The 27393-nt window shown below is 44.6% G+C and overlaps 1 protein-coding gene across 5 annotated transcripts; it reads right to left on the reverse strand.

Annotated features, from left to right (window-relative positions):
- Positions 1-26261, reverse strand: Ammecr1l (AMMECR1 like). Of its 5 annotated transcripts, none has more exons than XM_087198597.1 (9): positions 25318-26261; positions 23823-23933; positions 11494-11938; positions 8533-8643; positions 8097-8211; positions 7324-7414; positions 5341-5437; positions 4059-4190; positions 1-3582 (listed from the first exon to the last, which is right to left on the reverse strand). In XM_087198597.1, the coding sequence occupies exons 3-8, from the start codon at positions 11898-11900 to the stop codon at positions 4106-4108; spliced, it is 906 nt and encodes a 301-aa protein (XP_087054723.1). In that variant the 5' UTR covers positions 11901-11938; positions 23823-23933; positions 25318-26261; the 3' UTR covers positions 1-3582; positions 4059-4105. The 5 variants fall into 5 exon arrangements, with proteins under 5 accessions (XP_087054723.1, XP_087054739.1, XP_004836039.1 ...); XM_087198613.1 differs by lacking the exon at positions 4059-4190 and adding an exon at positions 4286-4361 and having other exon boundaries at positions 25318-26256; XM_004835982.4 differs by lacking the exon at positions 4059-4190 and adding an exon at positions 4286-4339 and having other exon boundaries at positions 25318-26254.
- Positions 26262-27393: the final 1132 nt, after the last annotated feature.

Below are 27393 nucleotides of genomic sequence, written 5' to 3' on the forward strand. Positions count from 1 at the left end.
CAATTTTTACCCATTATGATTTATTCTCTACAATACTTCATTAAAGAGTTCAATGATTTGCACTCAAGAAGTTATATAGCCAAGAGGCAACCAAGTGTAATACAAAGAATTGGTCTGAAATCTTTGCACTGAAGGCCATACAGTCTCTTGCTTCAGGGAAATAAGAACAAAAATAATCAAAAACAAGTAGATCCCTAGGCTCCAGAAATCTCGATAGAAAACAACATCAACAGTTAGTGAAATTGTAGATGTTAACATATGGAAAACAGATCTTGTGCAAAATATTAAAATTAACACCCAGGACTTCTTTTGTATAGATGGTTTTTTTTTTTTTTTTTGTACCAGGGATTGAACTCGGGTCCTTGTGCTTGTGCAGCAGGCGGCGGAACCACTGAGCTAAATCCCCAGCCCCCATGTATAGATGGTTTTTATTATAAACAGTAAAATATATATAATGTTTTAACTACAAACCTTTCATGTGGAAAGGGTATCTAACATGAACTGTTTCAATATTATGAAGCAAAAAAGTTTAAGAACCTCACAGTGGAAATAATCCAACACTGACAAACTCTAGTGATCAAAGACACTCTCTTTTAAAGTAAAACAAGGACAATTCATAATTACAGGAAAAATGTCCTAGCTGTGGGTATTATGAGACAAGTCAACTTTCCAGACCAAAAGGCACTCACAGCTAGGGATGAAACAAACTCCGAACCGAGCCAGGAAGTTGGGCTGGTTCCTTACAACAGTGGTTACCTACTATTCAGTGGCCCAAGGACAGAAGAAACAGTGGGCAGGAAGCACCCCTTCTCTCCACTTCCCACTCGTTTGCATGTACCGGCCACCCTTATTACTGCTTTGGTCAAGCAAGTGGAAGGCAGATCTGCTCCTGCTCGGAGCTGTCAGTCACCTCCCTATGCAAAGCTGCCGTGTGGCTGACCCAAGACTCAGCATTTTTCCTGAGAGCCACCAGTCCCACGTTTCCATGAGGCCCCTGTGACCACACACTTCCAGACTGCTTCCTGACTACGCCCTGCTCAGGATGGACTCTGACAGGGCACATGTAGTTTCCCTTGGCTGACTTCTGAACCCCCTTGACAAGACAAGAGGAGCTCACACATCTCCACTGCTGGACTTGCTGGGAGCATGAGGGAATGTGCAGGGAGTAAGGCTTCTTCACTCCAAAACCACTGAGCCTACTTCAGTGTGATGCTGGGCTTCACCAGCCCTATTCTTGTGCACTGATTTTTTCCCCCCCATTTTGGGGGTTTAAATTTTTTATTTTCTTAAATGGCAGGTATCCTACCCCACCCTCAATAAAATAAAATAAAATAAAATACATACTATACATCAGGGAAGACAAATAGGGCAACATTTCTACAAGAAAAATAGGCTTGAGGAGCATGGCATTGTAAATGCTTGCATGACCAGTCTCACTGAGCGTGCTCAGGGGTGAAAGTTTAGCACCAATTTTTTTGCTTTTTTAAATCTTTAGAAATCAAACACAACTTTTAACATAGAACACTTGAACAGTAATGAGTGTAGCCCTATGTATCAATACTGTTGTACAAATTGGAGGCGGGTGGCTTAGTCCAGAACTGACCACCCTGACATCAATCCATGGCACCTAAGAGTTATCTGTTGTCACATCTGTAACAGGACATTATCCTCAGCAGCAGGTCATAATGAGACGACCCCTTCACCTTCATCTACACTGCAAGGGGACCATGGCAGGCCATGGCAACCCAGCACAGAAATGAAGGGGGCACAGCTTGGGCACCCTGATGTCACCCAAGTCTTCCCATATACCCCAGGTCCTTGCCAGCAGCACAAACCTGCTCTCCCTGACTGATTCCTTTCCAGAAACTGTAGGGCAACGCCTTCTTAGATTGTGTCCCACTTTGCCTCCTCACTTCCTGGCAGAAGAAAGCTCAAAGGATCTTTAAACTTGAATATATGCCCATTTTGGAAAGCCACATCATCAACATATAAACTAAAAAATAAATTAAATGAAAATACGTGTTCACTGGGTTGACACCTGATCCACTTCAAGAGTTCTCTAAGCATGTTGTTGAAAACCAGTGTATTGTTCTCAGGATCATCCTCTCTTCAGCTGGCCACCTCTTCCTGTGAGTCACTCTAGCAGTGCTTTTGAGACAGTGCTTTCAAAGCCTCTGCCAAATCCCCTAGTTCTATGAACTTTGCCACCAAATGAGTGAAGAGGCAAGACAGAAAAACTAAATGACAGCTATTTGGAAATCAGCAAACAAGGAGAAGGGAAATGTCACATTAAAGTTTAAGTGACCCAGAGAAAAATGAACAATTTGGAAATATGCCATGGTGGGGTTAAAACTCCCAGCATGGTAGGCAAGATAAAGATTCACCTTGTTGAATTACACAGCTTTGCTCTAGAGTCTTATAAAAGGACAGAAACATCAACAGTCTTCCTACTTTAGGCAAACTAGAAAAATGAACTTGCGTGCTTAAAGGTCCCTCAGGAAGTTTGCCTGAAAAGAAAACCAGCTCAGAGACCCTGGATTCTCTATGACAATGAGCCCAACCCAGCCACCCATTTGCACACCTGTGCTTCTGAGAACCCAGATCCAGCTATATAGGCACTGCTACCAGTAGGAGTGAGGTAGCCGGGGGGTGAGGAAGAGCTCTCTCCTTTCACACCTCAAATATCGATGACACCAGGACCTCCCATGGGCATCTCCACTCCATTCCTCCGCAGGCCACACCACAGAGCTCCATGTAACACCAGGAGACTTTCTTGCAGGAAGAGTGCCAGACGATCCAACTGAGAGTGGGGTGAGAATTTTAACCTTCGCAGCTTATTGAGCAATGAGATCTGCAACGCCATCTGAAGGGCTTCCGGTCTTGGTGTGGGTCTCTGTCCAAGAGCCTCAGAGGACTCATGGTGCCCACGCTCAACCCTAACATGGCGTCCACTTATGAAGCATGGAGGTTGTTATCAACTCTTGGTATGCAATAAACTGGAAGTTTAAAAAAAGGAATTTAAAACAACCTAAAAATGTTTCTTGTTGGTCTCCGTTGCCCAGACTGCCAGGGGAACACCTATTTCATCTGGGAGGCTCAGTGTGTGTGGGGTAAACCTCCATGGATCATCAACTCTAATTCCAGTGTGTGGCCAACCACACGTGGCAAATCACCAGACCAGGGTCTTCAGCACCCACACAGCGATTCTCACTAGTCATGGAGAAGCCCCATCCAATGGAACCCCATACTGAGGAAAGGCTGAGATAAGGCTTGGGCCCCTCAAGTTCTGCTTCATTCAGTGTAACCCCACACTCCCTCAGTCAGTGGGAGGCAGCCTTGGCAACGGAAGCTAGCATCATAAAATGGTGCAGTAATAGAAGTAACTGGACCAGGAAGAGGAGGCATCTGCTCCAATGATGTCATAGCCATTGGTGGCCACAGGGGGGTGGGACTGGTCATGCAGCCGTGTGTCAGGAGTAATGATTGTAGAGGGGCGGGGCATGAAGAGTGCCATTCTGGAAACAGTGCTGTCGAGAAGCAATATACTCTGAATAACTGATTGTCACCTTCTCACTTCTGTACCTGTATAAGGAAACAGGCAAGAGTATTAGGAACCCAAACACTTCATATTGTGAAGTCACTCAGCAGAGAAAACCAAAAGCTTATTTCACATTTTGAAAGAATAAAATGGAAGACCAAGAGCAATCTTACTTACAGAAAATGAAAGACGGCACAAGAAAACAATGTTGTTATTACAAATGAACAAGATGAAAAAGCACAATCACAGTTCACCCCTGAGAATGTACTCAGCACATCCCACCTTTAAACGCTACATATGCTTATCATCAGGCTGCTCATAAGCAATCTGCTACAGGGGTCTGGATGAAACTTTCAAGGTCAAATTACATGGGTGGCAGATTGGAAGATGGCTACACCAAAACCCAGTGTAAACTGCACATCCACTTTCAGGTTAAAATGAGGTAAATTTGACAGAAATGCAACTTCAATTTGCAGAAGAGCAACGAACAAGTTATCATAACTAAAAGGGGCACAGATACCTAATTCTGGGTCAAATTCTGATGAAGCAGGTTAAAGGATCCTTGGGTTATATAGGACAGGTCTCAATCCCCAGATGAATATGCCATATCACAGGGTCATCAGAACAGAATTCATAGCACTTTGGCTTTGCTCTGGAAAGAGCCATGAGTCAGGATGCGAAGCATGGGGTGTTACAAACCTATGGAGCCTACTACAGACCACAGGAGCTGGGTGTGACAATCCTTACCCAGAGCCATCTCTTTCCCACTGTAATCACTCCTCCACTGCAAGGTGATTATTCCTGAATTTTGACAGGGAAATGGCTGTTCAAATAAATTGTAATAATAATAGTAATAATAATAATGCTTTGTATTTGAAGAGTGTTTTTTTTTTTTTGGTGCTGGGGATTGAACCCAGGGCCTTGTGCATGCTAAGCATGCGCTCTACCACTGAGCTACACCCCCAGCCCCTTAATTTTTGGAATCCAAAGCATTTCAAAAACACTGGGTTGTCTTCCAAACAGACCTGTAAGGCTATTTTTAGATTATTCAGCATTTTACAGATGAGGGGCCCGACAGAGGTCCACAGAAGCTAAACCTCTCAGTGCTTCCAACTTCAGAAGGGATAGGAAGAGAACTAACATCTACTGATCACCTACAATGTTGCCTGGCCCTGGGCTATAAATTCTCCACATTACCTTATCACAACCTACAACAACCCTAAGGAATTATCACTCACAGATTACAGACAGGAAACAGGCTCAGCGAGGTGAAATAACTAGATCAGGTAACACAGCTAATCAGTGATTGAGCTGGGATTCAGACCCCAAGCCTGTGTGCATTCTATGGCAGTAGGCAGTCTCCCCATAGAAACACAGTATCCAAAGAGGAGAGACATATACTTTTAACTTTCTGTAAGAAGCACGTCTAACTCTCCTGTACCTGACCGAACGTGTAGTCAGGAAGGTAGTGCCTCACTGCCCTGGACTTTGATACTGGGAGCCTTCTCTCCTGACTTCAGCCCCCAGCCTCCCAACCACACGGGGCTGGCAAGACAGACTTGACTCTCAGCAGACCCAAACCCTGCTCCAACCCCACTATCAACCTAGCTGTGGAAATGCACAGGATGCTGGGGGAATCTGGCTTTGTTCATGCTGCTTCCTCAGAACTTAAACCTTACCTATCTTTCTTTGGTTTAGGGACATTAGCTGAGAAAACTTTTTCCTTCCCATTCCCATCAAAAGTATTCTCTATCCAACCCCCACTAAATGAAAATAACAAGGAAAACAAAATAGCGGCTTACCTGGTGAGTTTGATCGTTTTTCTGAATTCACTGGTAATTGGAGCCTTAAAGCCACCTTTCCTGAGTAAGGAGTCTATTGTCTGGATCTGATCCCAGTCTGAGAAGAAGAGAAGCCACACTAGGTCAGCACAGATGGGATTCAAAAAATGGCCGAGTCTTCGGAGGCAAAGGAGGGCCTGGGCACCAACTCATGCACCTGGAGCCCCATCTGCCTCACTGACGGCCCAGTGGAAACTCAGAGAAATGACATGATAGATCAGCATGTAGCACAGTGTCCCCAGGCTCCCTGCTCCTGTGTCTTTCCTGTCAGGAATTACCCAATGTAATTAGCAAGGGGTGAACACGGTCCCCAGTTAGACTGGCTTATTGCTTGTGCTGTTACCCAGGGGCTGGTCTATGGAAAGAGAGAGGGACTGACTGTTTGCTTGTCTGTTTATTTATTTATCCTGCCTGCCTCATCCTCCAAGTAGCCAGGATTACAAGCACACACAACTGTGCCCAGCTAGGAAAGAGGGAGATTCAAGTTCTGTAACTTTTGAGTGGCCTTTTTTGTTTGACGATTTCTGAGTTGTTTTCTGACACAGAACTGACAGCAAGAAGGAAACTCTTCCCTTAGGAAGGATAGAAATGTTCATATACCTACTGTTCAATGCCACTTCCACCCCTACTTTTTTTGCTATGCTAGAAACTGAACCCAAGGCCTTTGCACTGAGCTACATTTCTAGACCTTTTTATTTTTTGAGACAAGGTCTTGCTAAGTTGCCCAGGGAGGAGTCTTGAACCTGTGGTCCTACTGCCTCAGCCTCCTAGAATGTTGGGACTACTGGCATGTGCCACAATGTGTAACAAGGCTTTTTTATGCCACATCCTCAATGCTTTTAAAACAGTTGAAACACAACCACAATGAAAACTAACAAGGCAATCACTTTCCATATAATTCATTCATTAATAGACTTAATGGGATATTTTTCTTGATTCCAGGTTCACATTCAATCAATACTATTTCACATACTATTTTCAAAAACAGACTGGGTGGGGATTTAGCTCAGTGGTTCTGTCGCTTGCCTCGAAAGTGCAAGGACCTGAGTTCGATCCCTGGTACAAAAAAAAAAAAACAGACTAACTCCAAAAAGAAAGAAAACTGGGGTACATATCACAGAAAACACAAGAAACATTTAAAGATATTCTTCTGGATATTCTTTTAGAGAAAAGCTGCCTGACCCACTTCCTATCTCTAATGTGACCATTATAAGAATTCATTAAGTACTGAGTTCTTTAAAAACAGGGGGAAGGGGCCGGGCATTTAGCTCAGTGGTTCTGGCGCCTGCCTCATAAGCACAAGGTCCTGCGTTCTATCCCTGGTACCAAAAAAAAAAAAAAATGGGGAAGTATGTTTTGACCTTTGCCAAGTGTAACACATTTAATGATTCATGATCATAAGTTCAACACCTACTGATAAAAGCAACTTCTCTTTATAATGAACTCTATAATGATTGTTGGAATTTTGCTATGACTATCACTGTAGCTTACGTGGGCAAGAAATAAAACTATTACTAGTGGGAAAGTAAAGAAAGTATTTTCTCTTTCTTTTTTCCCAGCTTCTAGGTCTTCTTGGGAGTTTCTCCTGGTGGTGTAAGAATTTAGTATTAATGGGCTGGGGATTTAGCTCAGTGGTTTCGCCACCTGCTGCGCAAGTGCAAGGACCAGAGTTCGATCCCTGGTACCAAAAAAAAAAAAAAAAGATTTTAGTATTAATGCTGGGTGTGTGGTGGTGGCATGCTTCCAATCCCAGCACTCAGTAGGCATGAGGATGGCTGTGAGTTCACTACATAATGAGACCCTAACTAAAAAAAAAAGTCTTAAGGAAAAAGAAAGCATTTGTAGTAGAAGCTCAGCTGAAAGATGACACACTTCACTCCTGTGCCCTTTAAATGGCATGGCTATGAATGGTACTTTCACTAAACGTCCATTTGTCCAACTCACCTTGTTCCTTAGCAACCTCAGGTAAATACGTGGCTGTGCGTTTGACGCCTTTTTCATTGATAAATTCAATTCGAATCCCATGGACCCCTACCTATAGAAAGACACAACCAAACAAATGGCATTTACTTATTCGAATGGAACTGCAGTCACCCACATAGAAATCATCCCTGTCCCCTGACCAGCTTGACCTATGTCTGAAAAGAGCAGAACTTCCTGCTTTCCATGACTTTCAGGGATAAAGGGAAAAGGTTGAGTATATGTGTAGTTACCTCAAGAATATTAAGGCTGTAGAAATAAAATTTTAGGGTAGGGGATTTAGCTCAGTGGCACCAGCAAGCGCAAGGTCCTGAGTTCGATCCCCGGTACCAAATAAATATATAAATAAATAAATTTTTAAATAGTTTACCCAATAATTTTGAATATTTTACCTTTAACCTATTTCATAAATAAGCATACAAATATCACAAGATTTTTGAGTTCATGATTCTTGACATCTGATTCCTAATAAAAACTTGTCCTTCAGGGCTTGCCAAGAGGGATCTGGAATATTTTATGTCATTTCATTATTTCTTATTAGATATACAGGGGACCGGGAAGAAATGGGAAAACAAAGCTTCTGCATTTCCTCCTACTGCTAATAGGCCAGTACCTTCTGTTACAATGGCACCCAGTTCCCACACCTCAGGCCCTCTCTCAGTGAGGAGACACATTGCCATGTACTAACCCGAACCCAAACGCAATGAGACGCAGAGTCCAAATGCAGCTGCTCTCACCTCCCAGTCCAGGTAATCACTGGCATCCTCAAAGTTAGTAAGGAGGGAAACAGAGCAGAAAAGTTTAGGCAGCTCCTCTCGGGTCAAGGGGGGAAATCGGCTGTCCTTAAGTGCACTGGAGGGGGACAGAAAACATAAATGAGGCTGCTCCGGGGTCAGGAGCCAACATCCCATGCCACAGAGAGAGCCTGTATAGCTCTGAATCCTGAGATACGCAAAAAGCATCTGTCAATCACCAACACCACATGACACCAACAGTGATTCCATTAAATGTCTAGATAAGCACTGATAAGTGACTCACCAGATTAAAGTGCTCACATTTCCTGATTACCACAAAGGGAATGCTCTGAATGTACTGCTTAGCAATGAGGTCAGGCAGGTATTCCATGTCTAGTGAGTTTATGTACATGCAGTTCTTAACATCTGGGTTCATTACCTGGTTAACGTGTATTCCCTGAGTCCTGAATGAAGATTCATGGCTGAGAAGGTCCCAATGCAGCCACGAAGCCGCTTGTCCCGCCCTGTCTTCCACGTCACAAAGAGAGGACTAAAAAAAGCAAAACACAAAACATTCTCCAGCTCCACATTAATAATGGATAATGTTCCTCTTCATCTGTTATTGCCCCAAAAGATGGTGTGAACTGCCAACTACCTGAAGAACTCTAGAAGCTGCTCAGCTATGGCTAGAAACAATAGAGGATCCTCCACAATGGGCCTTGGTACAGCCCTTCCTAGGCTCCACAGTGAACTCCCACGCATATGGGTACCACCTTCATGGGCTATTCTTCCTTTCCTTGGCCAGGGGTCAACTTTTTCTTCTAAGTTTCTTTTTTTTTTTTTTGGTACCTGGGATCGAACTTGGGACCTTGCGTTTGCAAGGCAGGTGCTGGAACCACTGAGCTAAATCCCCGGCCCCCCTCTTCTTTATTTTTATAGTCACACTGACTAGCTCCAGCTTTCATGGCAACACACCTTGCCTGAATATTTCCACACCTATCTGGAAGCATTCCTACAAGCTCACATTGTTCCCATAATTACAACTGCTCCTGGCAACTACAAATATGTCCTGCTTACAAATTTTTCAGAAAAGAAAAATAATGCCATCGCATAAAAACTTTTTCTTTTGGTACTGGGGGATTGAACTCAGGACTTTGCACCTGCAAAGCAGGTGTGGCGCCACTGAGCTAAATCCCCAGCCCTCAAGAAAGCTTTTTATTAGCAGAAGTTGCCACTTCTATTCCTAGGCTAAAGTTATGCTTTATTAAGCTACATCAGACTGACAGTGACAGAATTTTTAGAAAGTTACAGGGCTGTCTCCTCTTTCTGAGATCCCTCCACACCTCTAACAACCTTACCTCTTAGCTTCTCTTCTCTTTCCTTTGGCTTTTTACATAGCAGGTCTCACTATGTAATCCAGGCTAGCCTCAAACTCAGGGCAATCCTCCTGCCTCAGCCTCCCAAGTGCTGGGATTACAAGCATGAGCTACTACATCTGGCCACTTCTTAGCTTCTTGAGTGAATCACTGCTCTTAGGCAACTTAAATGCTCAAAGTTATCTACTTCTTTCATCACTGTTCCAAAGGCTGCTAGCAAATCTCTCACCTACCCATATTTCCTTCCAATAAAGCACCTGTAACCTAGCTGAGTGTGCTGATGCATCTGGAAGGCTGATGCAGGGGGATTCCAACTTGGAGACCAACTTTAGGCAACTCAGTGAGACTCTGTCTCAAAATAAAAAACAATAAAAGGGCTGGGGATATAGCTCAATGTGAAGGCCCTGGGTTCAACTGCCACTATTACAAAAAACAAAACAAGTACCTATACAATATAAGCCAAAGCTACAGTTCCCCAAAACCTCGCAAGACCTCTCCTACCCACAGGATGAAAATACAAAGTCCTGAACACAAAAGCCTAAACCAGCGTTGGCAAACCTTTTAGGGTTTTCAATGATTCTGCACTGCAGCACAAGTGCCATAGGTTCATCATCACTGGCCTAAATCCTAGACACTCACACAAAGGCAACAACCTGTTCCTTTAAACCAAACCCTTTCCTGCCATAGAATGCCTGGATTCTGACCTGGCTTGGAATCCTCATCTGCTCAATTGCCAGTTTTCTGATCAAGGTACCACAAGGCAACACTTCCCTAAAAAGTCAGCACATTTTTCTCCATTTTCCTTTCCTCAGACACTCACAACCAAGATAAATTCCCCTCTACTACTATTTTTTTTTTGGTACTGGGGATCAAACACAGGACCTTGCGCTTGTGAGGCAGGGAGCAGCACCACTTTGATAAATCCCTAGCCTTCCCTCTACTACTATTAATTGGTTTGTGTGACTTGCCAATTCGATGCCATGTTGCCTGAGGGCAAGGACCTTTTCTTTATACTCCCCCAATCCTTGTCCAGGCCTCCACACAGACTTAGCCAGGGTATCAACAGTTGAGAAAGGAATGACCTTAGATCAGTGAATGCTCCAAAAGCACTCCACCTAAAACAAAAATCAAAAGCAGCAGTGCTCTTGGTGCTCTTCAAAGCCAGCTGAGAGCTGCTTCCAATTCTGAGGAAAAAGAAAACACTGGCATATATTACTTTTACTTGTACTTCATTGACACCTTTTACAGGTCTTAGGACAAACAATAGGGTCTTAACAGCCAATTCTGACTTTTCTTGATGGGACATCAGCAGCTCTACTCTATGGGATTACCAGGGAATGCTGATGAACAAAAAGGTGACCCTTATTAAAAGCATTAGCTGGGGGCCGGGGATTTAACTCAGTGGTTCGGGTGCCTGCCGTGAAAGCGCAAGGTCCCGAATTTGATCCCCGGTACCAAAACAAAAAGGCATTAGCTGGGCCAGGGATTTAGCTCAGTGGTACCACGCCTGCCTGGCAAGCCCAAGGCCCTGAGCTCAATTTCTGGTACCGGGGGAAAAAACCCCCCTGAAAGCATTAGCTTCCTCTACCATCACTATTCCCACAAAAAAAACCAAAACCAAAACAAAAAACCAGCTCCCAATGAATGAGAGTTCCTCGTCTCTAGCCAGGGCCTAAGACACCCACAAGTCACTTGGACTTCAATATTACTGAGGTTCCCAATGGTGTGACTTCTAAACATGAAAAGTTAAATGACCTATTACCACCATATGAACCAAGACTGAAATTCCTGATTTCCAGATCATTACTTTAACAAACCTACACGTCCTCCAAACATACCTAGCACACCTCACTACTGAATCTGCTGAATGATTTAAATAGCATCTGGATTTGTTTCATCACTCTACTCCATTACTCTCTGCTCAAATGATGTTAAAGCTTAATCAGCAGTGTGCTCTTGTGAAAAGAATGACCTCAAATGCTGCACCATGCCCTCCGCACAGTCCCCATGCTCCATTTACTCACTAGGGGTCATTGGTGAATCTAGGAAGTCGAGGCTGTGGGAAGCCATACAGGTGACAGTAGAGTACATCAAAGCAGTAGCAGCACATCTCTGCAGTCACCACCAAATTCTTAGTGGTATTGGCAGTTCCATTGGGCCGGGGGAGAGGGCTCAGCGCTCCCGATGCGGGATTCATTCGTGTGATAGGAGAGTTTCCAGGTCCCAGAGTTAGGTCCGACACATTCTCCCGTCCACTGCTGCTGTCCACATGCTGGTGGTTTTGAAGAGGTCCTGAACTAGAGCCGGGGACAGTAGTGGCCTGGTTCCCGTGACTGTGCGTTCCACTTCCAGATAATTTGGGCTTCTTGACCCCACAACAGCCTGCTGCCAACTTGGGCTCGAGTGGAGGAACACAACGTCTTTTTCCCATCCTGATTCGGTGCTCTTGGTCTGGAATGCTGCAGAACCCTAACCCAAAAGAAAACAGTTAAGCACTGCCTTGAATGGCTACAAGGAGAGAATAAGAGAACAGGTGACACACGGCTGTAGTCCCAGCACTCTGGCAGGCTGAGGCGGGAGGATGGAAAGTTTGAGCCTAGCCTGAGCAACTTAGGGAGACCCTCAAATAACAAATAAAAATAAGGCTAGGGATACAGCTCAGTTCTGAAGGCCCTGGGTTCAATACCGATTACTGGGAAAAGGAAGAAAAGAGAAAAAAGCAAAAGAAAAAAAGAACAAAAATCAGAAAAAGAGCTGCACAGACCAGGTAATAATCATCAAATTCTCTTTTCCACCCAAACCTCTGGGTAATGTGATCCAACAAGGTGCCAGAATAGGGGTATAAGAGCTCTCACGTTCTAGACCAGACTCCTGAACTTTTCCTAAAGAGGAATTTTTAAATCTTGGCACTGGGGATCGAATCCAGACCTTTGGACTGAGCTAGATTCCCAGCCCCATTAGTATTTTTCACTCCGAGAACAGGGTCTTGCTCAGTCAATAAGTCACTAGGCTGGTCTTGGACTTTCCATCCTCTTGTCTGAGCACCTGGCCTGGAACTATGTTTTCTGGAAAGTTCATGGTCACCATGGGGGAGGCAGGCAACACTCAGGGCAGAAGGAGCTGGCCTGGAAGAGTGAGTGCCCCTGGTCCGTCAAGACTCAGGTTGCTTTCTCTACCTTTTGTACAGGCTTCACATTGAATCATCCTATTTTTAAAGAACTTTAAAGGTATTTTCAAGCTTTTCCTTGTTAACCACATCTTCTCAGCATTTTCCTCACCTGTAACTTAAATCTGTGTGATTTCAGCCCTAGACAGGAGTGAGGATGAAAAGCAATTAGCTGTCATTCTGCAAAGGGCACCACCCCCTCTACTGGCTCCCACCAGTGCAACTTCACAGCTCCCCCTTCTAGTCCCTCCCTCACTCTTTAGTTCCCCTCTGAACTCAGATTTCTATGCCTCTGTATCTTTTCAAGACCCTATTCAAAAAACTGCAACCCAGGCAACCCTGACTCACACAAATAGCCCAAGCTTCACAGCCCTTTAGTGAGGTAGCCATTTCTGCCCTGTCATAGTCAGGGAGAGAGATACAAAGCCAGCCAGCTTTACAAAATGTGGTTGTCACACAAGAAAGGGGGCCACAGCTGCCCATTCAATGGTGTAAAGGAGAGGAAGGGGTATGTGTGTGTGTCTGTGGGTTTTGGGTTTGTTTTTTTTTGGCCTTACTGGGGATTGAACCCAGAGCCTTCACAGTGAGCTATATTGCTAGCCCTTTTTTAATTTTTTGAGACAATGTCTTGCTAAATTGCAAAAGTGCCCCTAGGTAAGTTTAAACTTGCAGTCTTCCTGCTTCAGCCTCCCACTGTACTGGAATATAGGAATGCACCACCATGCCCGTAATCTCAGTGCTCTAAAGAGGCCAATTCAGAAGGATCACAAGTTCAAGCCAGCCTGGGCAACTTTGAGACTTGGTGAGACCTTGTCTCAAGAAAACAACAAAAAAAACACCACCAACAAAAAATATCTTAAAGAGCTAGGGATATAGCCCAGAGCAAAGGTCCTGTGTTTAATCCCCATCATCATATCCACCCCCCGCAAAAGTTCAAAGTTCTTTCTCAACAAATCAGGAAAATAGGCCCTAGTTATTTCAACGTTAATACCAAAAATCCCAGGTGTGATGGACACCTGTAATCCCAGCACTCAGGAGGCTGAGGCAGGAGGATTGCTGTGAGTTCATGGCCAGCCTATGCTACATACTGAACTCAAGGCCAGCCTAAACTACATAGTGAGACCCTTTTTCAAAAAACAAAAATAAAGGGGCCGGGGATTTAGCTCAGTGGTTTCACCACCTGCTGCGCAAGCACAAGGACCCGAGTTTGATCCCCGGTACCCAAAACAAAACAAAAAACAAATATAAAATTAAAAAATTGTAAAATTTTACTGACTCGAGAGAAAATTATGCTTACTTTCTTCAAGATATAACATATGTGATTGTCTTGGTATATATGTGTATACATACACATACAAAATGCATTATCTTATCTAAATTTTCTTCTTATTTGGATGTGTAGCACTAAACTTTTTTTGGAGACAGTTTTGTATTTGCTCAGGCTGACCACAAACTTGGCTCAAGTGATCCTCTTGCCTAAATGTCCCAATTTGCTGGGACTCCCCAACCACAACTATCTCTTTTTTCAGTGCCAGGGATGGGACTCAGGGCCTCATTCCTGCTAGGTAACCACTCTACCACTGAGCCCCACCCTCGGCCCTCTAATTTTTTTTTGGGGGGGGGGTATGGGGGATCAAACTCAGGACCTTGCCCTTGGGAGGCAGGCGGCAGAAGCACTGAGCTAAATCCCCGGCCCCTGTACAGCCTTTTAAACCAAATCAGACAGTTACATATCCATTTGTAATATCACTATATTCTATATAATTTGTCCCTTTAATTTTTTTTTCTTTTAGAGTCTCCCTATGCAGCTCAGGCTGGCCTTGAACTCACTGTATAGCCTAGGCTGGTCATGAACTTCCAGCAATCCTCCTGCCTCAGCCTCCCGAGTGCTGAGACTACAGGCGTGTGTCACCACACCTGGCTTATGTCCCTTTAATGTAATTTAATTTTTTTTCAGTACTGGGAATTGAACTCAGGACTTTATGCTTGTCAGGCAGGTATGGCACTACTGAGCTAAATCCCCAGCCTGTCCCTTTAATTTTAATGAGATAAAAATTCTATAAGTATGTGTACTTGCCTACCTTGCAAGCAGTGGCACCACTGAGCTAAATCCCGGCCCAATATTATTATTTTTTGAGACAGGGTCTTACTATGGCTAGTTTTGAACTACGTAGCCCAGGCTGGTCTCTAACCCACAGTGATCCTCCTGCCTCAGCCTCCTCAGTGCTGGGATTACAGACATGCACCATCATACCTGGTTATAGGTATTATTTATGTGGTTCACATATGTAGATCCTTGACAAATACACATCTTGGGCCCTTTTGAGTGAGAGAAAAGTTTAGCCAAAGAATGATAGTTTGTATAGTTCAATGTCTGGCTTAGAAAGGGCTTCTTTTTGAGAGACTTGTGCACTTGATATAACATAACCAATGACTAGATGTTTCTGGGCATGCATGTCACTGTAGACTATTTCTGAGTGTCTTATTTAGACAGCTGAGAGAGGGAGCAGAGGGTTTGGTTAAAAATGTTGCCCCAAGGGCTGGGGATTTAGCTCAGTGGCAATGAGACTACTTGGCAAGCACCACGTCCTGAGTTTGATTCCCAGTAGGAAAAAAAGTTGCCTCCAAAGCCAATGCCTGAGTTCAAATCCTGCTTCCTCAGTTCTCTCAGACTGTTTGGTCACAAGAGGACTAATGACAGTACTTGTTTCTGGGGTTGCTGGGAGAATGAAATATGCATAGGCCGTGAAATGGTGCTTGGTACACAGTAAGGGTCCTTACACTTAGCTGCTCCCATCATGGGGCTCCTGTCCACCCCTCCCACTAGGAGGGCAACACACAGACATCCAGGATGCGGCTGTGTACTGGGCTTGGACCAGTGAGTGTTTGCACGCCACAGGATTCAGTAAGGATCCACTGAGTCCTCCAAACCTCCAGGAAGACAACATTGCCATGATTTTATAGAGAAGGAACTTCAGGACTAATAAGTAAGAAATCTGCCCAAAGACACAAGGTCACTTAAGTGGCAGAGCTAAGATTTGAACCAAAATCTGTCTCATCAAGCCACATGGAAAATGAGACCTGCCAATAATACAGTATTTGCCACTGGATTCAGTCCTTTTCTTCAGGGCATAACAACAACAACAACAGCAACAACAACAACAACAACAACATAAAACAGGGCCTGGCAGCTCAGCCAGTAATCCCAGTTCCCAGCACTTAGGAGGCTGAGGCAGGAAGACCGCTATGAGTTTGAGGCCAACTGGGCTGCATAGTGAGACTGTCTCAAAAAACAAAAACAAGGGCCAGGGATTTAGCTCAGTGGTGCCGCCGCCTGCCTCGAAAGCACAAGGTCCCGAGTTTGATTCCTGGTACCAAAAAAACAAACAAAAACCAAAGAAAACCCCCCCAAAAACATTTTAGGATGTACTAATACACCCATCACTGTATAGAAGCTTGCCAACAAAAGCAAACAGGAAAAAAATATATCAAAATCTAAAGCCCAAAGCCAACACCTCAGCCATCACCCAGAAAATGATAAGCACTCATCCCCCATTCCCGTCGGTGGAGTCCACAACGGATGTCACTGGTCTACCTCGAACTTAACTACGGCCATGTGCGGGTTTAAGATACACATTAGATGAAGGTGCAGGACTAGTTCAGAAAGCTGGAATTTCAGCAAGGCTAATAGGGTCCAGAGGCTCTGCCTCTACAGTCCCAGAATTCAAAGAATTGGATAAAATATTAAGGTTAAAAAAGGTCTTTCATTATTTTCATTATATCAAGCAATACCTAAGGAAAGCCAAATGTCATAAGATAGCAGCAACAACTAAGGTGTTCCTCAGCAGACAACACCAGCTACCTGACTGGTGAAAGACCTACAGCAGAGCAAAAGAGGAGACTTTCAAAGCACATGGGCGCAGAGCATGATGAACTCCAGGGTAGAAGACTGCCTAAACGCCTCATTCAATCACTGACCTGCAGCAGGGCATGGTCAAAATGATACCTAGTTGTTTACATTTACCAATTCTTCCCTCCCGCACCCTTCCAAACTATGACTCAACATGGACAGAACCAATCACAATCTTGTGGCTCTGTAGCCCCAGGGATTTTTCTGGGAGGCTACTAAGCAAACATTCAACCAATATCTCAATTAGTGACCAAAGGCTGAGTAAGATACTACTTTCTGCATCAAAAACATTTTAGGGGCCCGGGAATTTAGTTCAGTGGTTTCGACGCCTGCTGCGCAAGCACAAGGACCTGAGTTCGATCCCTGGTACCAAAAAACAACAACAACAACAACAAAAAACCATTTTAGGGCTAAATGTACTGCTGCACTCCTGTAATCCCAGGACTCAGAGGATCAGGAGTTCGAGGACAGTTTGGGGTACATAATAAGACCCTGTCACAAGCAAACACACCCAAAAAACAAAACAAAAAGCAAAAACTAGAGGGGATTTCTTAGGCTAAGGGTGTAATTCAGTGGTGGAGCGGTTGCCTAGCACATGAGGCGCCCTGGGTTTGATTCCTTGTATCACAGAAAAAGAGAAAAAAAAGCACATTTTTAGGAATTTTATTCCATAAATTTAAAAACTTCAAAGATAAAATGGTGGAAAAAATGATGTAATGAATTAAATTACCAGATTTAACAAAGTTTAATCAATCTATTTCATTATACTCAATTCTCTCTCCTCCCTCCTACTCAAATATTTTGAAGTCAGCTTTTGAGAGGGCTGAAAATTTACTCATCTGACAGCATAAAGCCAATATTAACAACTACAGTAAAGAATATAGTGAACCAGGGTGATAAATAACATCAATTATTATTTATTAATTTTTATCAAAACTTTCTCTTTAGATTTGAGACTCTTCTGACCCTACTGGGGTCAGGGATCTCATCACAACAAAGTAGTTGCAGAGACACTCTGGTCAAGAGATGTGGTGCTCCAGCAGCTTAACCTGAGGCCCCTGTGACTGCAGCATAGTACCCTTCAGAGTAATAGCATTTTTTTTTTTTGGTACCAGGGATTGAACTCAGGACCTTGCGCTTTCAAGGCAGGTGGTAGAACCACTGAGCTAAATCCCCGGCCCCAGAGTAATAGCATTTTAACAGAACAAACTAAACATCTAACCATCTATCTGACCAGCTAAAAACAAACTCTACTGAATGACATACCCCTCCTCCTCTTCTTCGTTTTTTTGCTACTGGGGATTGAACCCAAGGCCTTCATACTGAGCTTCAGCCCCAGACTTTTTTTTATTTTGAGACAGGGTCTTGCTAAGTTGCCCAGGCGGAACTTGAACTTGCAATCCTCTTGCCTCAGCCTCCCAGAGTACTGAAATACAGGTGTGGGTCATCACATCCAGCTCATACCCTACCTCTTCTAAAACTGCATGTGAAATTGTTCTCATCCCTTCCCAAACCTCATAAAAACTACCAATGATGGCACTCTGACCACATACAGGTTACCATGAAGCTGGTTGCTCTGTAGTAAGTGGACTCAGGTGTAAAACCCCTTGCTGAATTAAAGTATGCATCACTATAGCCTTTCTAGGCCTTGCTGGCTGAGTGACTTGCAAAACTAAGCTCCGGAACTACTTCAAGAGCCAGAAGCAATGATCTCCTTTCCCTACTATGCAGCCACTTTGAAACAATCGATGAGAATGCACTAGACTGGGCTTCTACCAGATAGAAAAAGTACCCATACTTCAACAGAAAGCTGGGATAAATAAAAGGAAACACTGTTGGACCTCTCAAGACTTTTTCCAAGACAGCCTCTCGATATGTAGTACTATGTTGCCTGCCTCAGCCTCAAGAGTGCTGGATTTATAGGTGTGTACCACCACATCGGGCCCTCTCAAGACAACCTTGTTTTTTTTTGAGACAAGGTCTTGCTATGTAGTTCGGGTTTGCCCTGAACTATGTAGCCCAGGCTAGCCTCAAACTCACAACAATCCTCCTGCCTCAATCTCCTGAGCACTGGGATCATAGGTGTGCGCCACCAGGCTCAGCTTCAAGACAACCTTGTAAGTCAAAGTCTGCCCTCAGTGTTCAGTCACTGCCCCTTCCTCAGTATATTGCTGAGTCCTCGCCATTTCTGTTTTTATAGGATACACTCTTAAGTCCCTAACATTCAGGAGGAGTTCTGAGCTGTGTTAGGGCTTACAATGACCACTTGGGGATTCCTCCGCTGGCTCTGTGAGGAAACTGAGTAGTGCTCTGCAGGGCAGCTTACAATGCCAGTGAGAAATTCCAGATTAGGGAATCAACCTGAGCCTGACAGGCCAGGCAGCATTTGTGTCTTTTTTGTGTGTATGGAATAGGGGACTGAACCCAAGGCCGTTGCACTGAGCTATATCCCCAGACCACCCCCTCTTTTTTTTCAATTTTGAGATAGGGTCTCACTGAGTTACTAAGTTGCCCAGGCTGGGTTGAACTTCTCAGCCTCCCAGAGTGCTGGGATTATAGGCATGACCATATCAAGTCTTGGTTTACAACCATGCAGGCCGTAACTCAAGACTTTGGACATAAATTAAAACTAAAATTCCAATCATGATCCAAATTGTTCATATGTGAGGCTGGCCATAACTCAAGGGCCCACTATATTCTACAGTCAGCTCACAGCAAAACCAAAACAAGAACTGCAGGTTCTTGTTCAAAAGGTAAACTTAAATAAAATTCCTAGGAGATCTATAGGTAAAATTGTCGATGACAATCAACAATTTTGTTGTTACTGTTGTGTGGGCTGTACATGGAACACTGTTAGGTGGTGTTGTCAAAGATAAAACACAGGCTGAGTATTTAGCTCAGTGGTGCCGCCCCCTGCTTCACAAGCACAAGGTCCTGAGTTCAATCCCAGGTACCAAAAAGATAAAACACAGATATGCCAGGTTGAGAAATTCTGGGCCAATGTCTTCTCAGGACAATGAGATCTTCCTGGAAGAAGGTGTGGCCTAAAATTATACAAGAGAGAGACTTTGAAGGCTGTGTAGAGGAGCCTGAGCCTTCAATTGACCCTGCGGTTGATGACACTGTCACTATAGAAGCGTTCATGGACTAGCAGGTAGATAGTGGTGACGTTGAGGAACTGGTGGAGGAACACTGAGAGGAACTGTCTACAGAGGAACTTCAGCAACTTCTAGCTGAGCAACAGAGAATGGCAGCTGAGGAGCTTTCTGAAGAGGAGGGGGAGTATCAACAATCAGTGCAGCAAAGCTCTTCTTTTGAAATAAAGGAAATCCTGAAAAAATGGACAGAGCTACAAACACTTGTAGAGAAGACCCACCCAGAGAGAGAAAAAGCCAATCATTGCATTCACTTGCTTAATGACAATGTCATGTCATACTACAGAAGTGTTAAAGAAAAGACAGAAATAGACAACCTTAGGCCAGTTCTGATTTCTGGAAAGGTTGAGACCTAGTGATCCAGAAGCAGGTCCTAGTGGGCTACAGACTCTTCCAAGGAGAGAGAGGACACCAGAGAGCCAGATTCCTGATGTTCGTATGGAAGGGGACTCTCCTTCCAAACAATAAACCACTTTCCACTTCATTGTCCCTTCCTGCAAGCCAAAGATGTCAACATGAATGGTGAGTACAGTACGAAACTGTTGTTTCTGGTAAACTAGGCACATTTTATCACTGTTTGGTGAATACACTACGAAAATTATTGGTGTTTCTGATAAATTATGAACATTATACCATAGACATATATTTTCATTATAAAAAGCTTAGTTAAGGGGTGGCTTTGGGAGGTTCAGAATGCATTATGGGTATTTCCATTATTTCTTATGGGAAAAAGACTTGACTTACAACCAACCTGAGTTACAAGCAGCCCTCACAAATGAACTGTATCTCAGATTCTCAGGAGGACTATTATATACTCAGATTCAATAGGTACTTTTGTTGGGAGTGGTGGTGCAAAGCTGTGATCCCAGCACTCAGGAGGCTGAGGCAGGGGGATCACCATGAGTTCAAGGCCAGCCTGAGTTACATAGTGAGTTCAAGGGCAGCCTAAGCTGCATAGTTAGTTCAAGGCCAGCCTGCACTACACAGTGAAACCCTGTCTCAAAAAAAAAAAAAGTACTTCTATGTACTCTTTATCAACAATGTCAACTCTATTCAGCTCAAATCAAAGAATAGGTTTAACAACTATTCACAACAAAATAGATAAAAAACATAGATAATTCATTCTAAAAACTAGGTCAACTATCACCTATATACACTTTTTTTTCCTTAGGGTTTTTTGGGACAGGGTCTTGCTATGTAGTTGAGTAAACTCACTATGTAGCCCAGGACAGCCTCAAACTCTTGGTTATCTCCTGCCTCAGCCTCCTGAATGCTAGGATTACAGATGTGTGCCATCACACTTGGCTTTGATCCAATTTACACTAGTAGTTGTCATCTCTGCTAAAACACAACTATAACTGACCAGTCCTGGACCTGACCTCAGGTGCCATTTAATGTTAGGTGCCGCAGGGCTTTCCTTGGACGATCATACATTCTAAACTGCACCTGGAGAATAATTCCTTTTTTCCTTCTTGAATGACGGGGTATTTCCAGAGCAACTCATTAGAGTATGTGTGCATGGGTAGCCATTTTTTATTTTAAGGATTAATACAAGGTTATCAAGGCCACCCCTAAGCAAGAACATGAGGATGACCTGACTGATGTGGCGGGCAGGGCTAAGAGCTGTCCTCCCTTGCTGTGGGTCCTTTCTAGGGCTACTGAAATCCACTGAAGCCAACAAGCTGATACCTTCCCAGAGCAGCTCTCATGTTCTGAGGACAGAGCCTAGGCTTTGGGGTCACAGTCTAACTGCCCTGCTGGCTCAAATGCCAACTCGGATGTGGATACGTGGAGTGCAAACTCAGGCAATGAATATGCCACCACAGAGGGTTATCTGTGACCATTCAAGTAAGACATGAGAATATAGGAATCCTCTGGCACATAACTACTATTTATTGTTTGCTAGATCTAATACTACCACTATCCATACTAATAAAAGAACAGTTGGTTATAAAATTAACACAGCTCTGAGTTCTTACAATTTCTACAGGAATAAATGCTCTCTCTCTCTCTTTTTTTTTTTTAAATAAATGCTCTCTTAATACAACTCTATTAACATTTGCTTTGTAGTCTAAGTACGTAATTGGGCCGGGGATTTAGCTCAGTGGTTCCGCCGCCTGCTTCACAAGCATAAGGTCCCAAGTTCAATCCCCAGTACCAAACAAACAAACAAACAAAGTATATAATTAACACTGGATTATTACTCCAATGACCTTGGTGTTTTTTACCTTTGAAAGCAATGGTCTCTAGTAAGTCACCCACTGCTCCTTTTTATTCTCAGATGCCAGAAAGCATAAAGAAGACTGAGCTCTGTGAGACTTGTTAAAGAATTCTATTCTACAGGGTTCTCATTGAAGCTTACAAATACACAATAACAAGAAACTGTACTTGTTAAATATGCTGTTATTGTGGACGTCTTGACGTTCAATGAATACTAACAGAATAGCTTTGTCAAATTAATTACATTTCAAACAATAAACAGATTAAAATATCTAGAAAAGTGTAGGAGCAGGGGGAAAATATTTAGTTTCACCTTTTGAAGACAAGCCTCAAAAGAGCTTACTAGAAAACATGACCTCATGATGATTTGGGAGGTGGCAAAGAGGCTGCCACATTTCTTTTTGTTATCAGGTAAGTGTCCAGATGCTCAAATCAAGCCTTCCACAGACAGGAACAGGCTGTTGTTTCCTCTGTGACACAGAGAGTTGAGATGAAATTCAATTTAATAATTATATTACGGGTACTGAAATGGCACCTGAACTATAATTCTGGCCTACTTATGGAACTATTCCAGGAAATAGACAACCCACAAATATTCTGGTAACCATTCCAAATAATCATTTCTATTATTCTTGAAACTCTGGCATACATACACACAACACTTGATACATGAATATTTTCCCTGCAGAACACCAATTTACCTATACAATTATTTAAAAATTTATGTGTTTTGTTTTGGGTACTGGGGATGGAACTTGGGTCCTTGCACTTATGCAGCAGGTGGCGAAACCACTCAGCTAAATCCCCGGCCCTAAAATTTATGTATTTTCATTTATTTGTTTTTTAAATTTGTTTTTTGGTACCAGGGATTGAACTCCAGACCTTGCGCTTGGGAGGCAGGCACTGGAACCACTGAGCTAAATCCCCAGCCCTATGGTTTTTTTTTTGGTACCAGGGATTGAACTCGGGTCCTTGAGCTTGCGCAGCAGGCAGCGAAACCACTGAGCTAAATCCCTGGCTAAATTTATGTATTTTTAAAAGCACACAGAAATACATTCACACCTAAATATTCATGTCAACTTATCCTAAAGAAATAGTTGGAATATAGGAGTTAAAATTTTATTTTTAGCCTCTTCTTCCCTGTCTATGTGGTCTACAAAAAAGTGCTAGATCTTTCTGGGCTTTACTTTTCTCATTTCTAAAGTGAAAACACTTGCCCTCTACCTTCCTCACAAAAGGCTTGGGAGGCTGACAAGATGTGAAGCACTCTGGAAAAGCTCTTACAAATGTTAGCATACCGTCATTAGTTTTTTGGTTTTTGGTTTTTTTACAAAGTGCAGAGGATAAAGCCCAGGGCCTCACACATGCTAGGCCAAGTACTTGGCCACTGAGCTACACCCTCAGCCCCAGAAGACTGGCATTAATAAAGCCAAAGGGATGGAACAGTAATAATTCTTCGCCAAAAAACTGTTTTAAAGATTTAATTATAATCATTTTTCAATCTGTGATGGAATTTTCAAGAAAATATTATCACCATAGCCAAAGACATTGGTTCACATGAATGATCACTGACTGCATTAATCTGAGTTAATTAATCTATGAATTAAGACAATCGTTTTGGTTGAGTAATTGGGAAGGGTGGACCTTATGCACTCAAAGTATACAGGAAGTGTAATACTACACTACCATCTAAGTCACTAACACATCTATGATAAATAAACTTGTCAGTTTACTAGTTTTCAAAAGATCAAGTAGAAGAGCTTCATCAATATTCGTACCTCCTCATGGGAGTAGAACAATATAAATCAAGAAAGTACACCTACAACGTAAAAGCCAAACATAGGCCTAAAACCAAAAACAGCAATAAAATTCCATTCTAAATATGTCCAAGGTAATACTCACTGAAAGCAGGAAAGTTTATATTGCCAGAGGAACAGCTACAACAGAGGACGGGAACTACTTTGTCTCTGGAATGAATTTTCTTCCTTCCAATTCCATTCCTTCTTTCTGTACCTAAGATGGAAATGTAAGTTCAGTGAACAAAAAAAATCCAGGTAGAGCACAGGTCAGATGTGGGTTTTTGAAAACTTACAACAGTGCGATTTCTAGAAAAAGAAAAGAGCTAGAGAACAGGCTTTCCTCACTTTGAAACATTTCAAACATAAAGCATGAGGTAACAGCAGCAGTCCCATGCCTGAGTCACCTCATCCTGAGCATCATTATCAGGGAGGACCCTGAGGATCAAAGGTTCTATTGATCTTAAATACGAGACATGCATTAACACCTGCCCACTATCAATTTGGGTCAAAATTGGCTTTCACACTAGGATATACCATTTTCAGGCTTTCCACTGGTTTCAGGATACAAACATACTCCAAATCTTCTACAAAGATAGTTCTTAAGAATTACTGGGCAATATGCCAGTGTGGGGGACCTGAGGACAGGCCACACTGCTTGCTGTGTTAGGAGATGGAAACGTTAAGTGTTGATAAGTCATCTGTCTTCACCCTTAGTCTTGCATAAATCTCCTCCTAATCTCTTCCCTAGCTCTCCACACTCCCCAGTAATGAAGAAACAGCTATTCCAGAGATGTAAACAGGAGACTCCAGACCCCACCCACTGTATCCTAAGAGAGGGCAGTGAAAGGGGATAGGCCCAAAGGGATAAGGGTGAGCGAGCGTGACAGAGTTCAGATCAGGACAGGGAATGGAAGAGGGCAACGTATGAAGGGCAAAGCCCACAGCCCAGGAAGGAGAGGCAGAAAATCCGGAGAGTGTAAAGTGGAGGGTAAATGGGCGCCACGGCTGGGACATGGGAGGGGGGAATCATGGTGGGGCCCGAAGAAAGAGAAAAGAGGGGAAAGCGCGCGTGCGAGGAGTTAAGAAAAGCATGAAACAAGTGAGGAAAGGAGAGGGGCAAAGCCGGCAGAGGATAAAGGTGAATGTTAAAGAGCAAGGCGTGGGGGCAGCAGAGTGGGGGCGCCAGGGCAGTCTGGGGAGGCGGAGCGACGGGTAAAGCGGCCGGGAGAGCGGCGGGGGTGGAATCCGGGCGGGGGCGGTTGAGGGGGCAGCGGGCGGACGGGGTGGGTCGGGGGCCGCCAGGCGGCGCCGGAGACCACCAAACTTTACATGGACGCGAGACCGTCTCCTGTAGGGAAAGCTGAGACCCAGCAGCGGCGGGACCCCCGCCCAAGCGGGGACAGGGCCCAGGCCCCACCAACGCCCGCCGCCCCTCCCCCATGCCGCCCGGGGACCCTCGCCCAGCACCCCGGGGTCCACTCCCCGGCCCTCGCCTTCCCTGGATGAGTAGGCCTGGGGACAGGCGGAGACGCGGCGGCCTAGGGGAAGCCTGGCCCGGCGGCGAGGGAGGAGGGCGCGGCACACCCCGAGTTTCCCACCTTTTCTCCTGGCCCAGATTCGGCCGGGGCGGACAGGACCTCTCGAGCTCTGCCTCCTCCTCCTGCTTCATGGAGCCATGCGCCTGGGTGGGGGCTCCCGAGAAAAGCAGGCCCGCCGGCGGGCCAGACGCACGGCGCAGACCGGGCGGGGCGAAGGGGACCGGCGGGCGGAGGAGGAAGCGACGGCTGTGGCCAGGAAGAACTAGAGGTATTCCGCGGGCGGCTGGAGGACTGAGTCCAGCCGGGACCCGACTCCTCCGGTATCCCAGCAGCCACCTGAGGCAGTGAGGTAATGAAGGAAGAATGTTAGGGAGTCCTCCAATGGACCAGACGCCCTCTAGCGAGCCGAGGAGAACCATAGAGATGAGGGAGGTGCCGGAGCACCGCCCACTGCTGTCACGTGCCCCCGCGCGCTCTATTGGCTGGTGCCGACTGTACGGGGTAGAGTAGGTTACTTTCACATCTGTGCAGTTCGGTCCTAGGCACTTGGGATAAAGAACACTCGGGGAAGACTAACAGGACGCAGACGTCCCTCGCAGGGTGCGGAGCCGGCGGAACAGCGCGCACGACTGTCTGGGCGGCCGGCGCGGTGCACGCCGGGCGCTGTAGTTCGAGCCGGGCGGGCCGCGTTGTCCGAGAGCCGCCCAGGCACTAGTTTGGGTGCCCTAGTCTCGCTGTTCGTACCTGTTAGCGATTCGGCGCTGACTTGCCGGCGGCTTTTCTCCCCTAGCGGCCAAGCGCACGTCACCTCGCCTGACTCGGCCGCCACCTTCGAAAACAGCCTGGAAGAGGCGGCTCAGAGCAGCCTTAAATCAACCTGCCCAGGCCAGGGCCAAGCCCCGCAGAGGGAGTGTGCCAGGCTAGCTGCCAGCTGCTTGCACCTGGGTTAGCAGCCTCCTGTTGCTCCGGAGAAGGGAGGCTTACCCAGTTTTCGGTTGTGGCCCAAGCGGCGCCAACTAGCGTCAAGAGTCCATCGAAACCAGCCCTGAAGCTCCAGCTAGAGATGACCTCAGTCGGATACACATTGTACAGGATTATTCAGTAGGCTGACTAAGCACATTCTTTCGCACTAACAGGGCTGTCACAAAGAACAGCATGCAAAAATGTCCTTTAAAAAATTAGACTAAATAATTGTAATTCCAAATGCTATTTTTTTTTTTTTAACTAGACTTGATCTTATAACAACATTTTTTTGGTTTCTCTGTTGTTTTTGCCAGGATGGAACCCATGTTCTCATGCATGCTAAGCATGTATCCTGCTTCGTTACACTCCCAGTCGCAGCATTTTTATTTTAAATTACAGATGGAAATGCACAAGAAGCCTTATTTCTGCTGTGTGAGGGCAGAACAGCCCAAGCATATGTGTCTAGGCCCTACAGCAAAGGCAAACCTTGTTTTAAACCAGTGTCCTAAGGTAGAAGGACTCAACCACGCACAGCTTTCTGCTTTGCTTTTTTGTTGATGTACAAAGGTATCCTTAACATGTTTGTCCTCAAAGACCAAAGAAAAGTGTCTAGAAAAAAATGCAAATCATATATAACAGTGAAGCTTTCCAGCAAAACCCTTCTGCTCTAGAATGGCTAAGGTATGCAAACATAATATCATCTACTGCTGCAGACTTTTAGCCTAATTACCAGGGTTTCTGGTGCCTGTCAGATCCAGACCTCTCAAAGATAAATGGGCACGCCCGGGATTTAGCTCTGTGGTTCCACCCCTACCTTGCAAGCGCAAGGTCCCGAGTTCCATCCCCAGCACCAAAAAACAAACAAAGAAAACAAAGATAAATGGGCAAAGGATAACAATGGGAAGAAAAAAGGAACACCTATGCTTTGTGGAATGGGAGGTGACTTAAACAAAAATAAGTGTTGCCTATAGCATCTGCATAATCCCAGTCACAGGCTTTATTCACTTATCACTATCTTGAGGCTACATTTGCCAGTTTTTAACCTCTGTCTGCCTGAAAAACTACAAATTAGATGATCGTATGGTTTAGAGCCAGAAGTGCAGGAGGCAGAAAGCCAAAAGACATTTTTTGTTGTTTCTGAATAAGAAAGGCCAAATCCTGAGTTAAAGCAAT

Source organism: Heterocephalus glaber, unplaced genomic scaffold (assembly GCF_053883595.1).
Source record: "Heterocephalus glaber isolate CG9 unplaced genomic scaffold, H.glaber_assembly_v1.0 deba00000347, whole genome shotgun sequence".
NCBI classification, from domain to species: Eukaryota; Metazoa; Chordata; class Mammalia; order Rodentia; family Bathyergidae; genus Heterocephalus; species Heterocephalus glaber.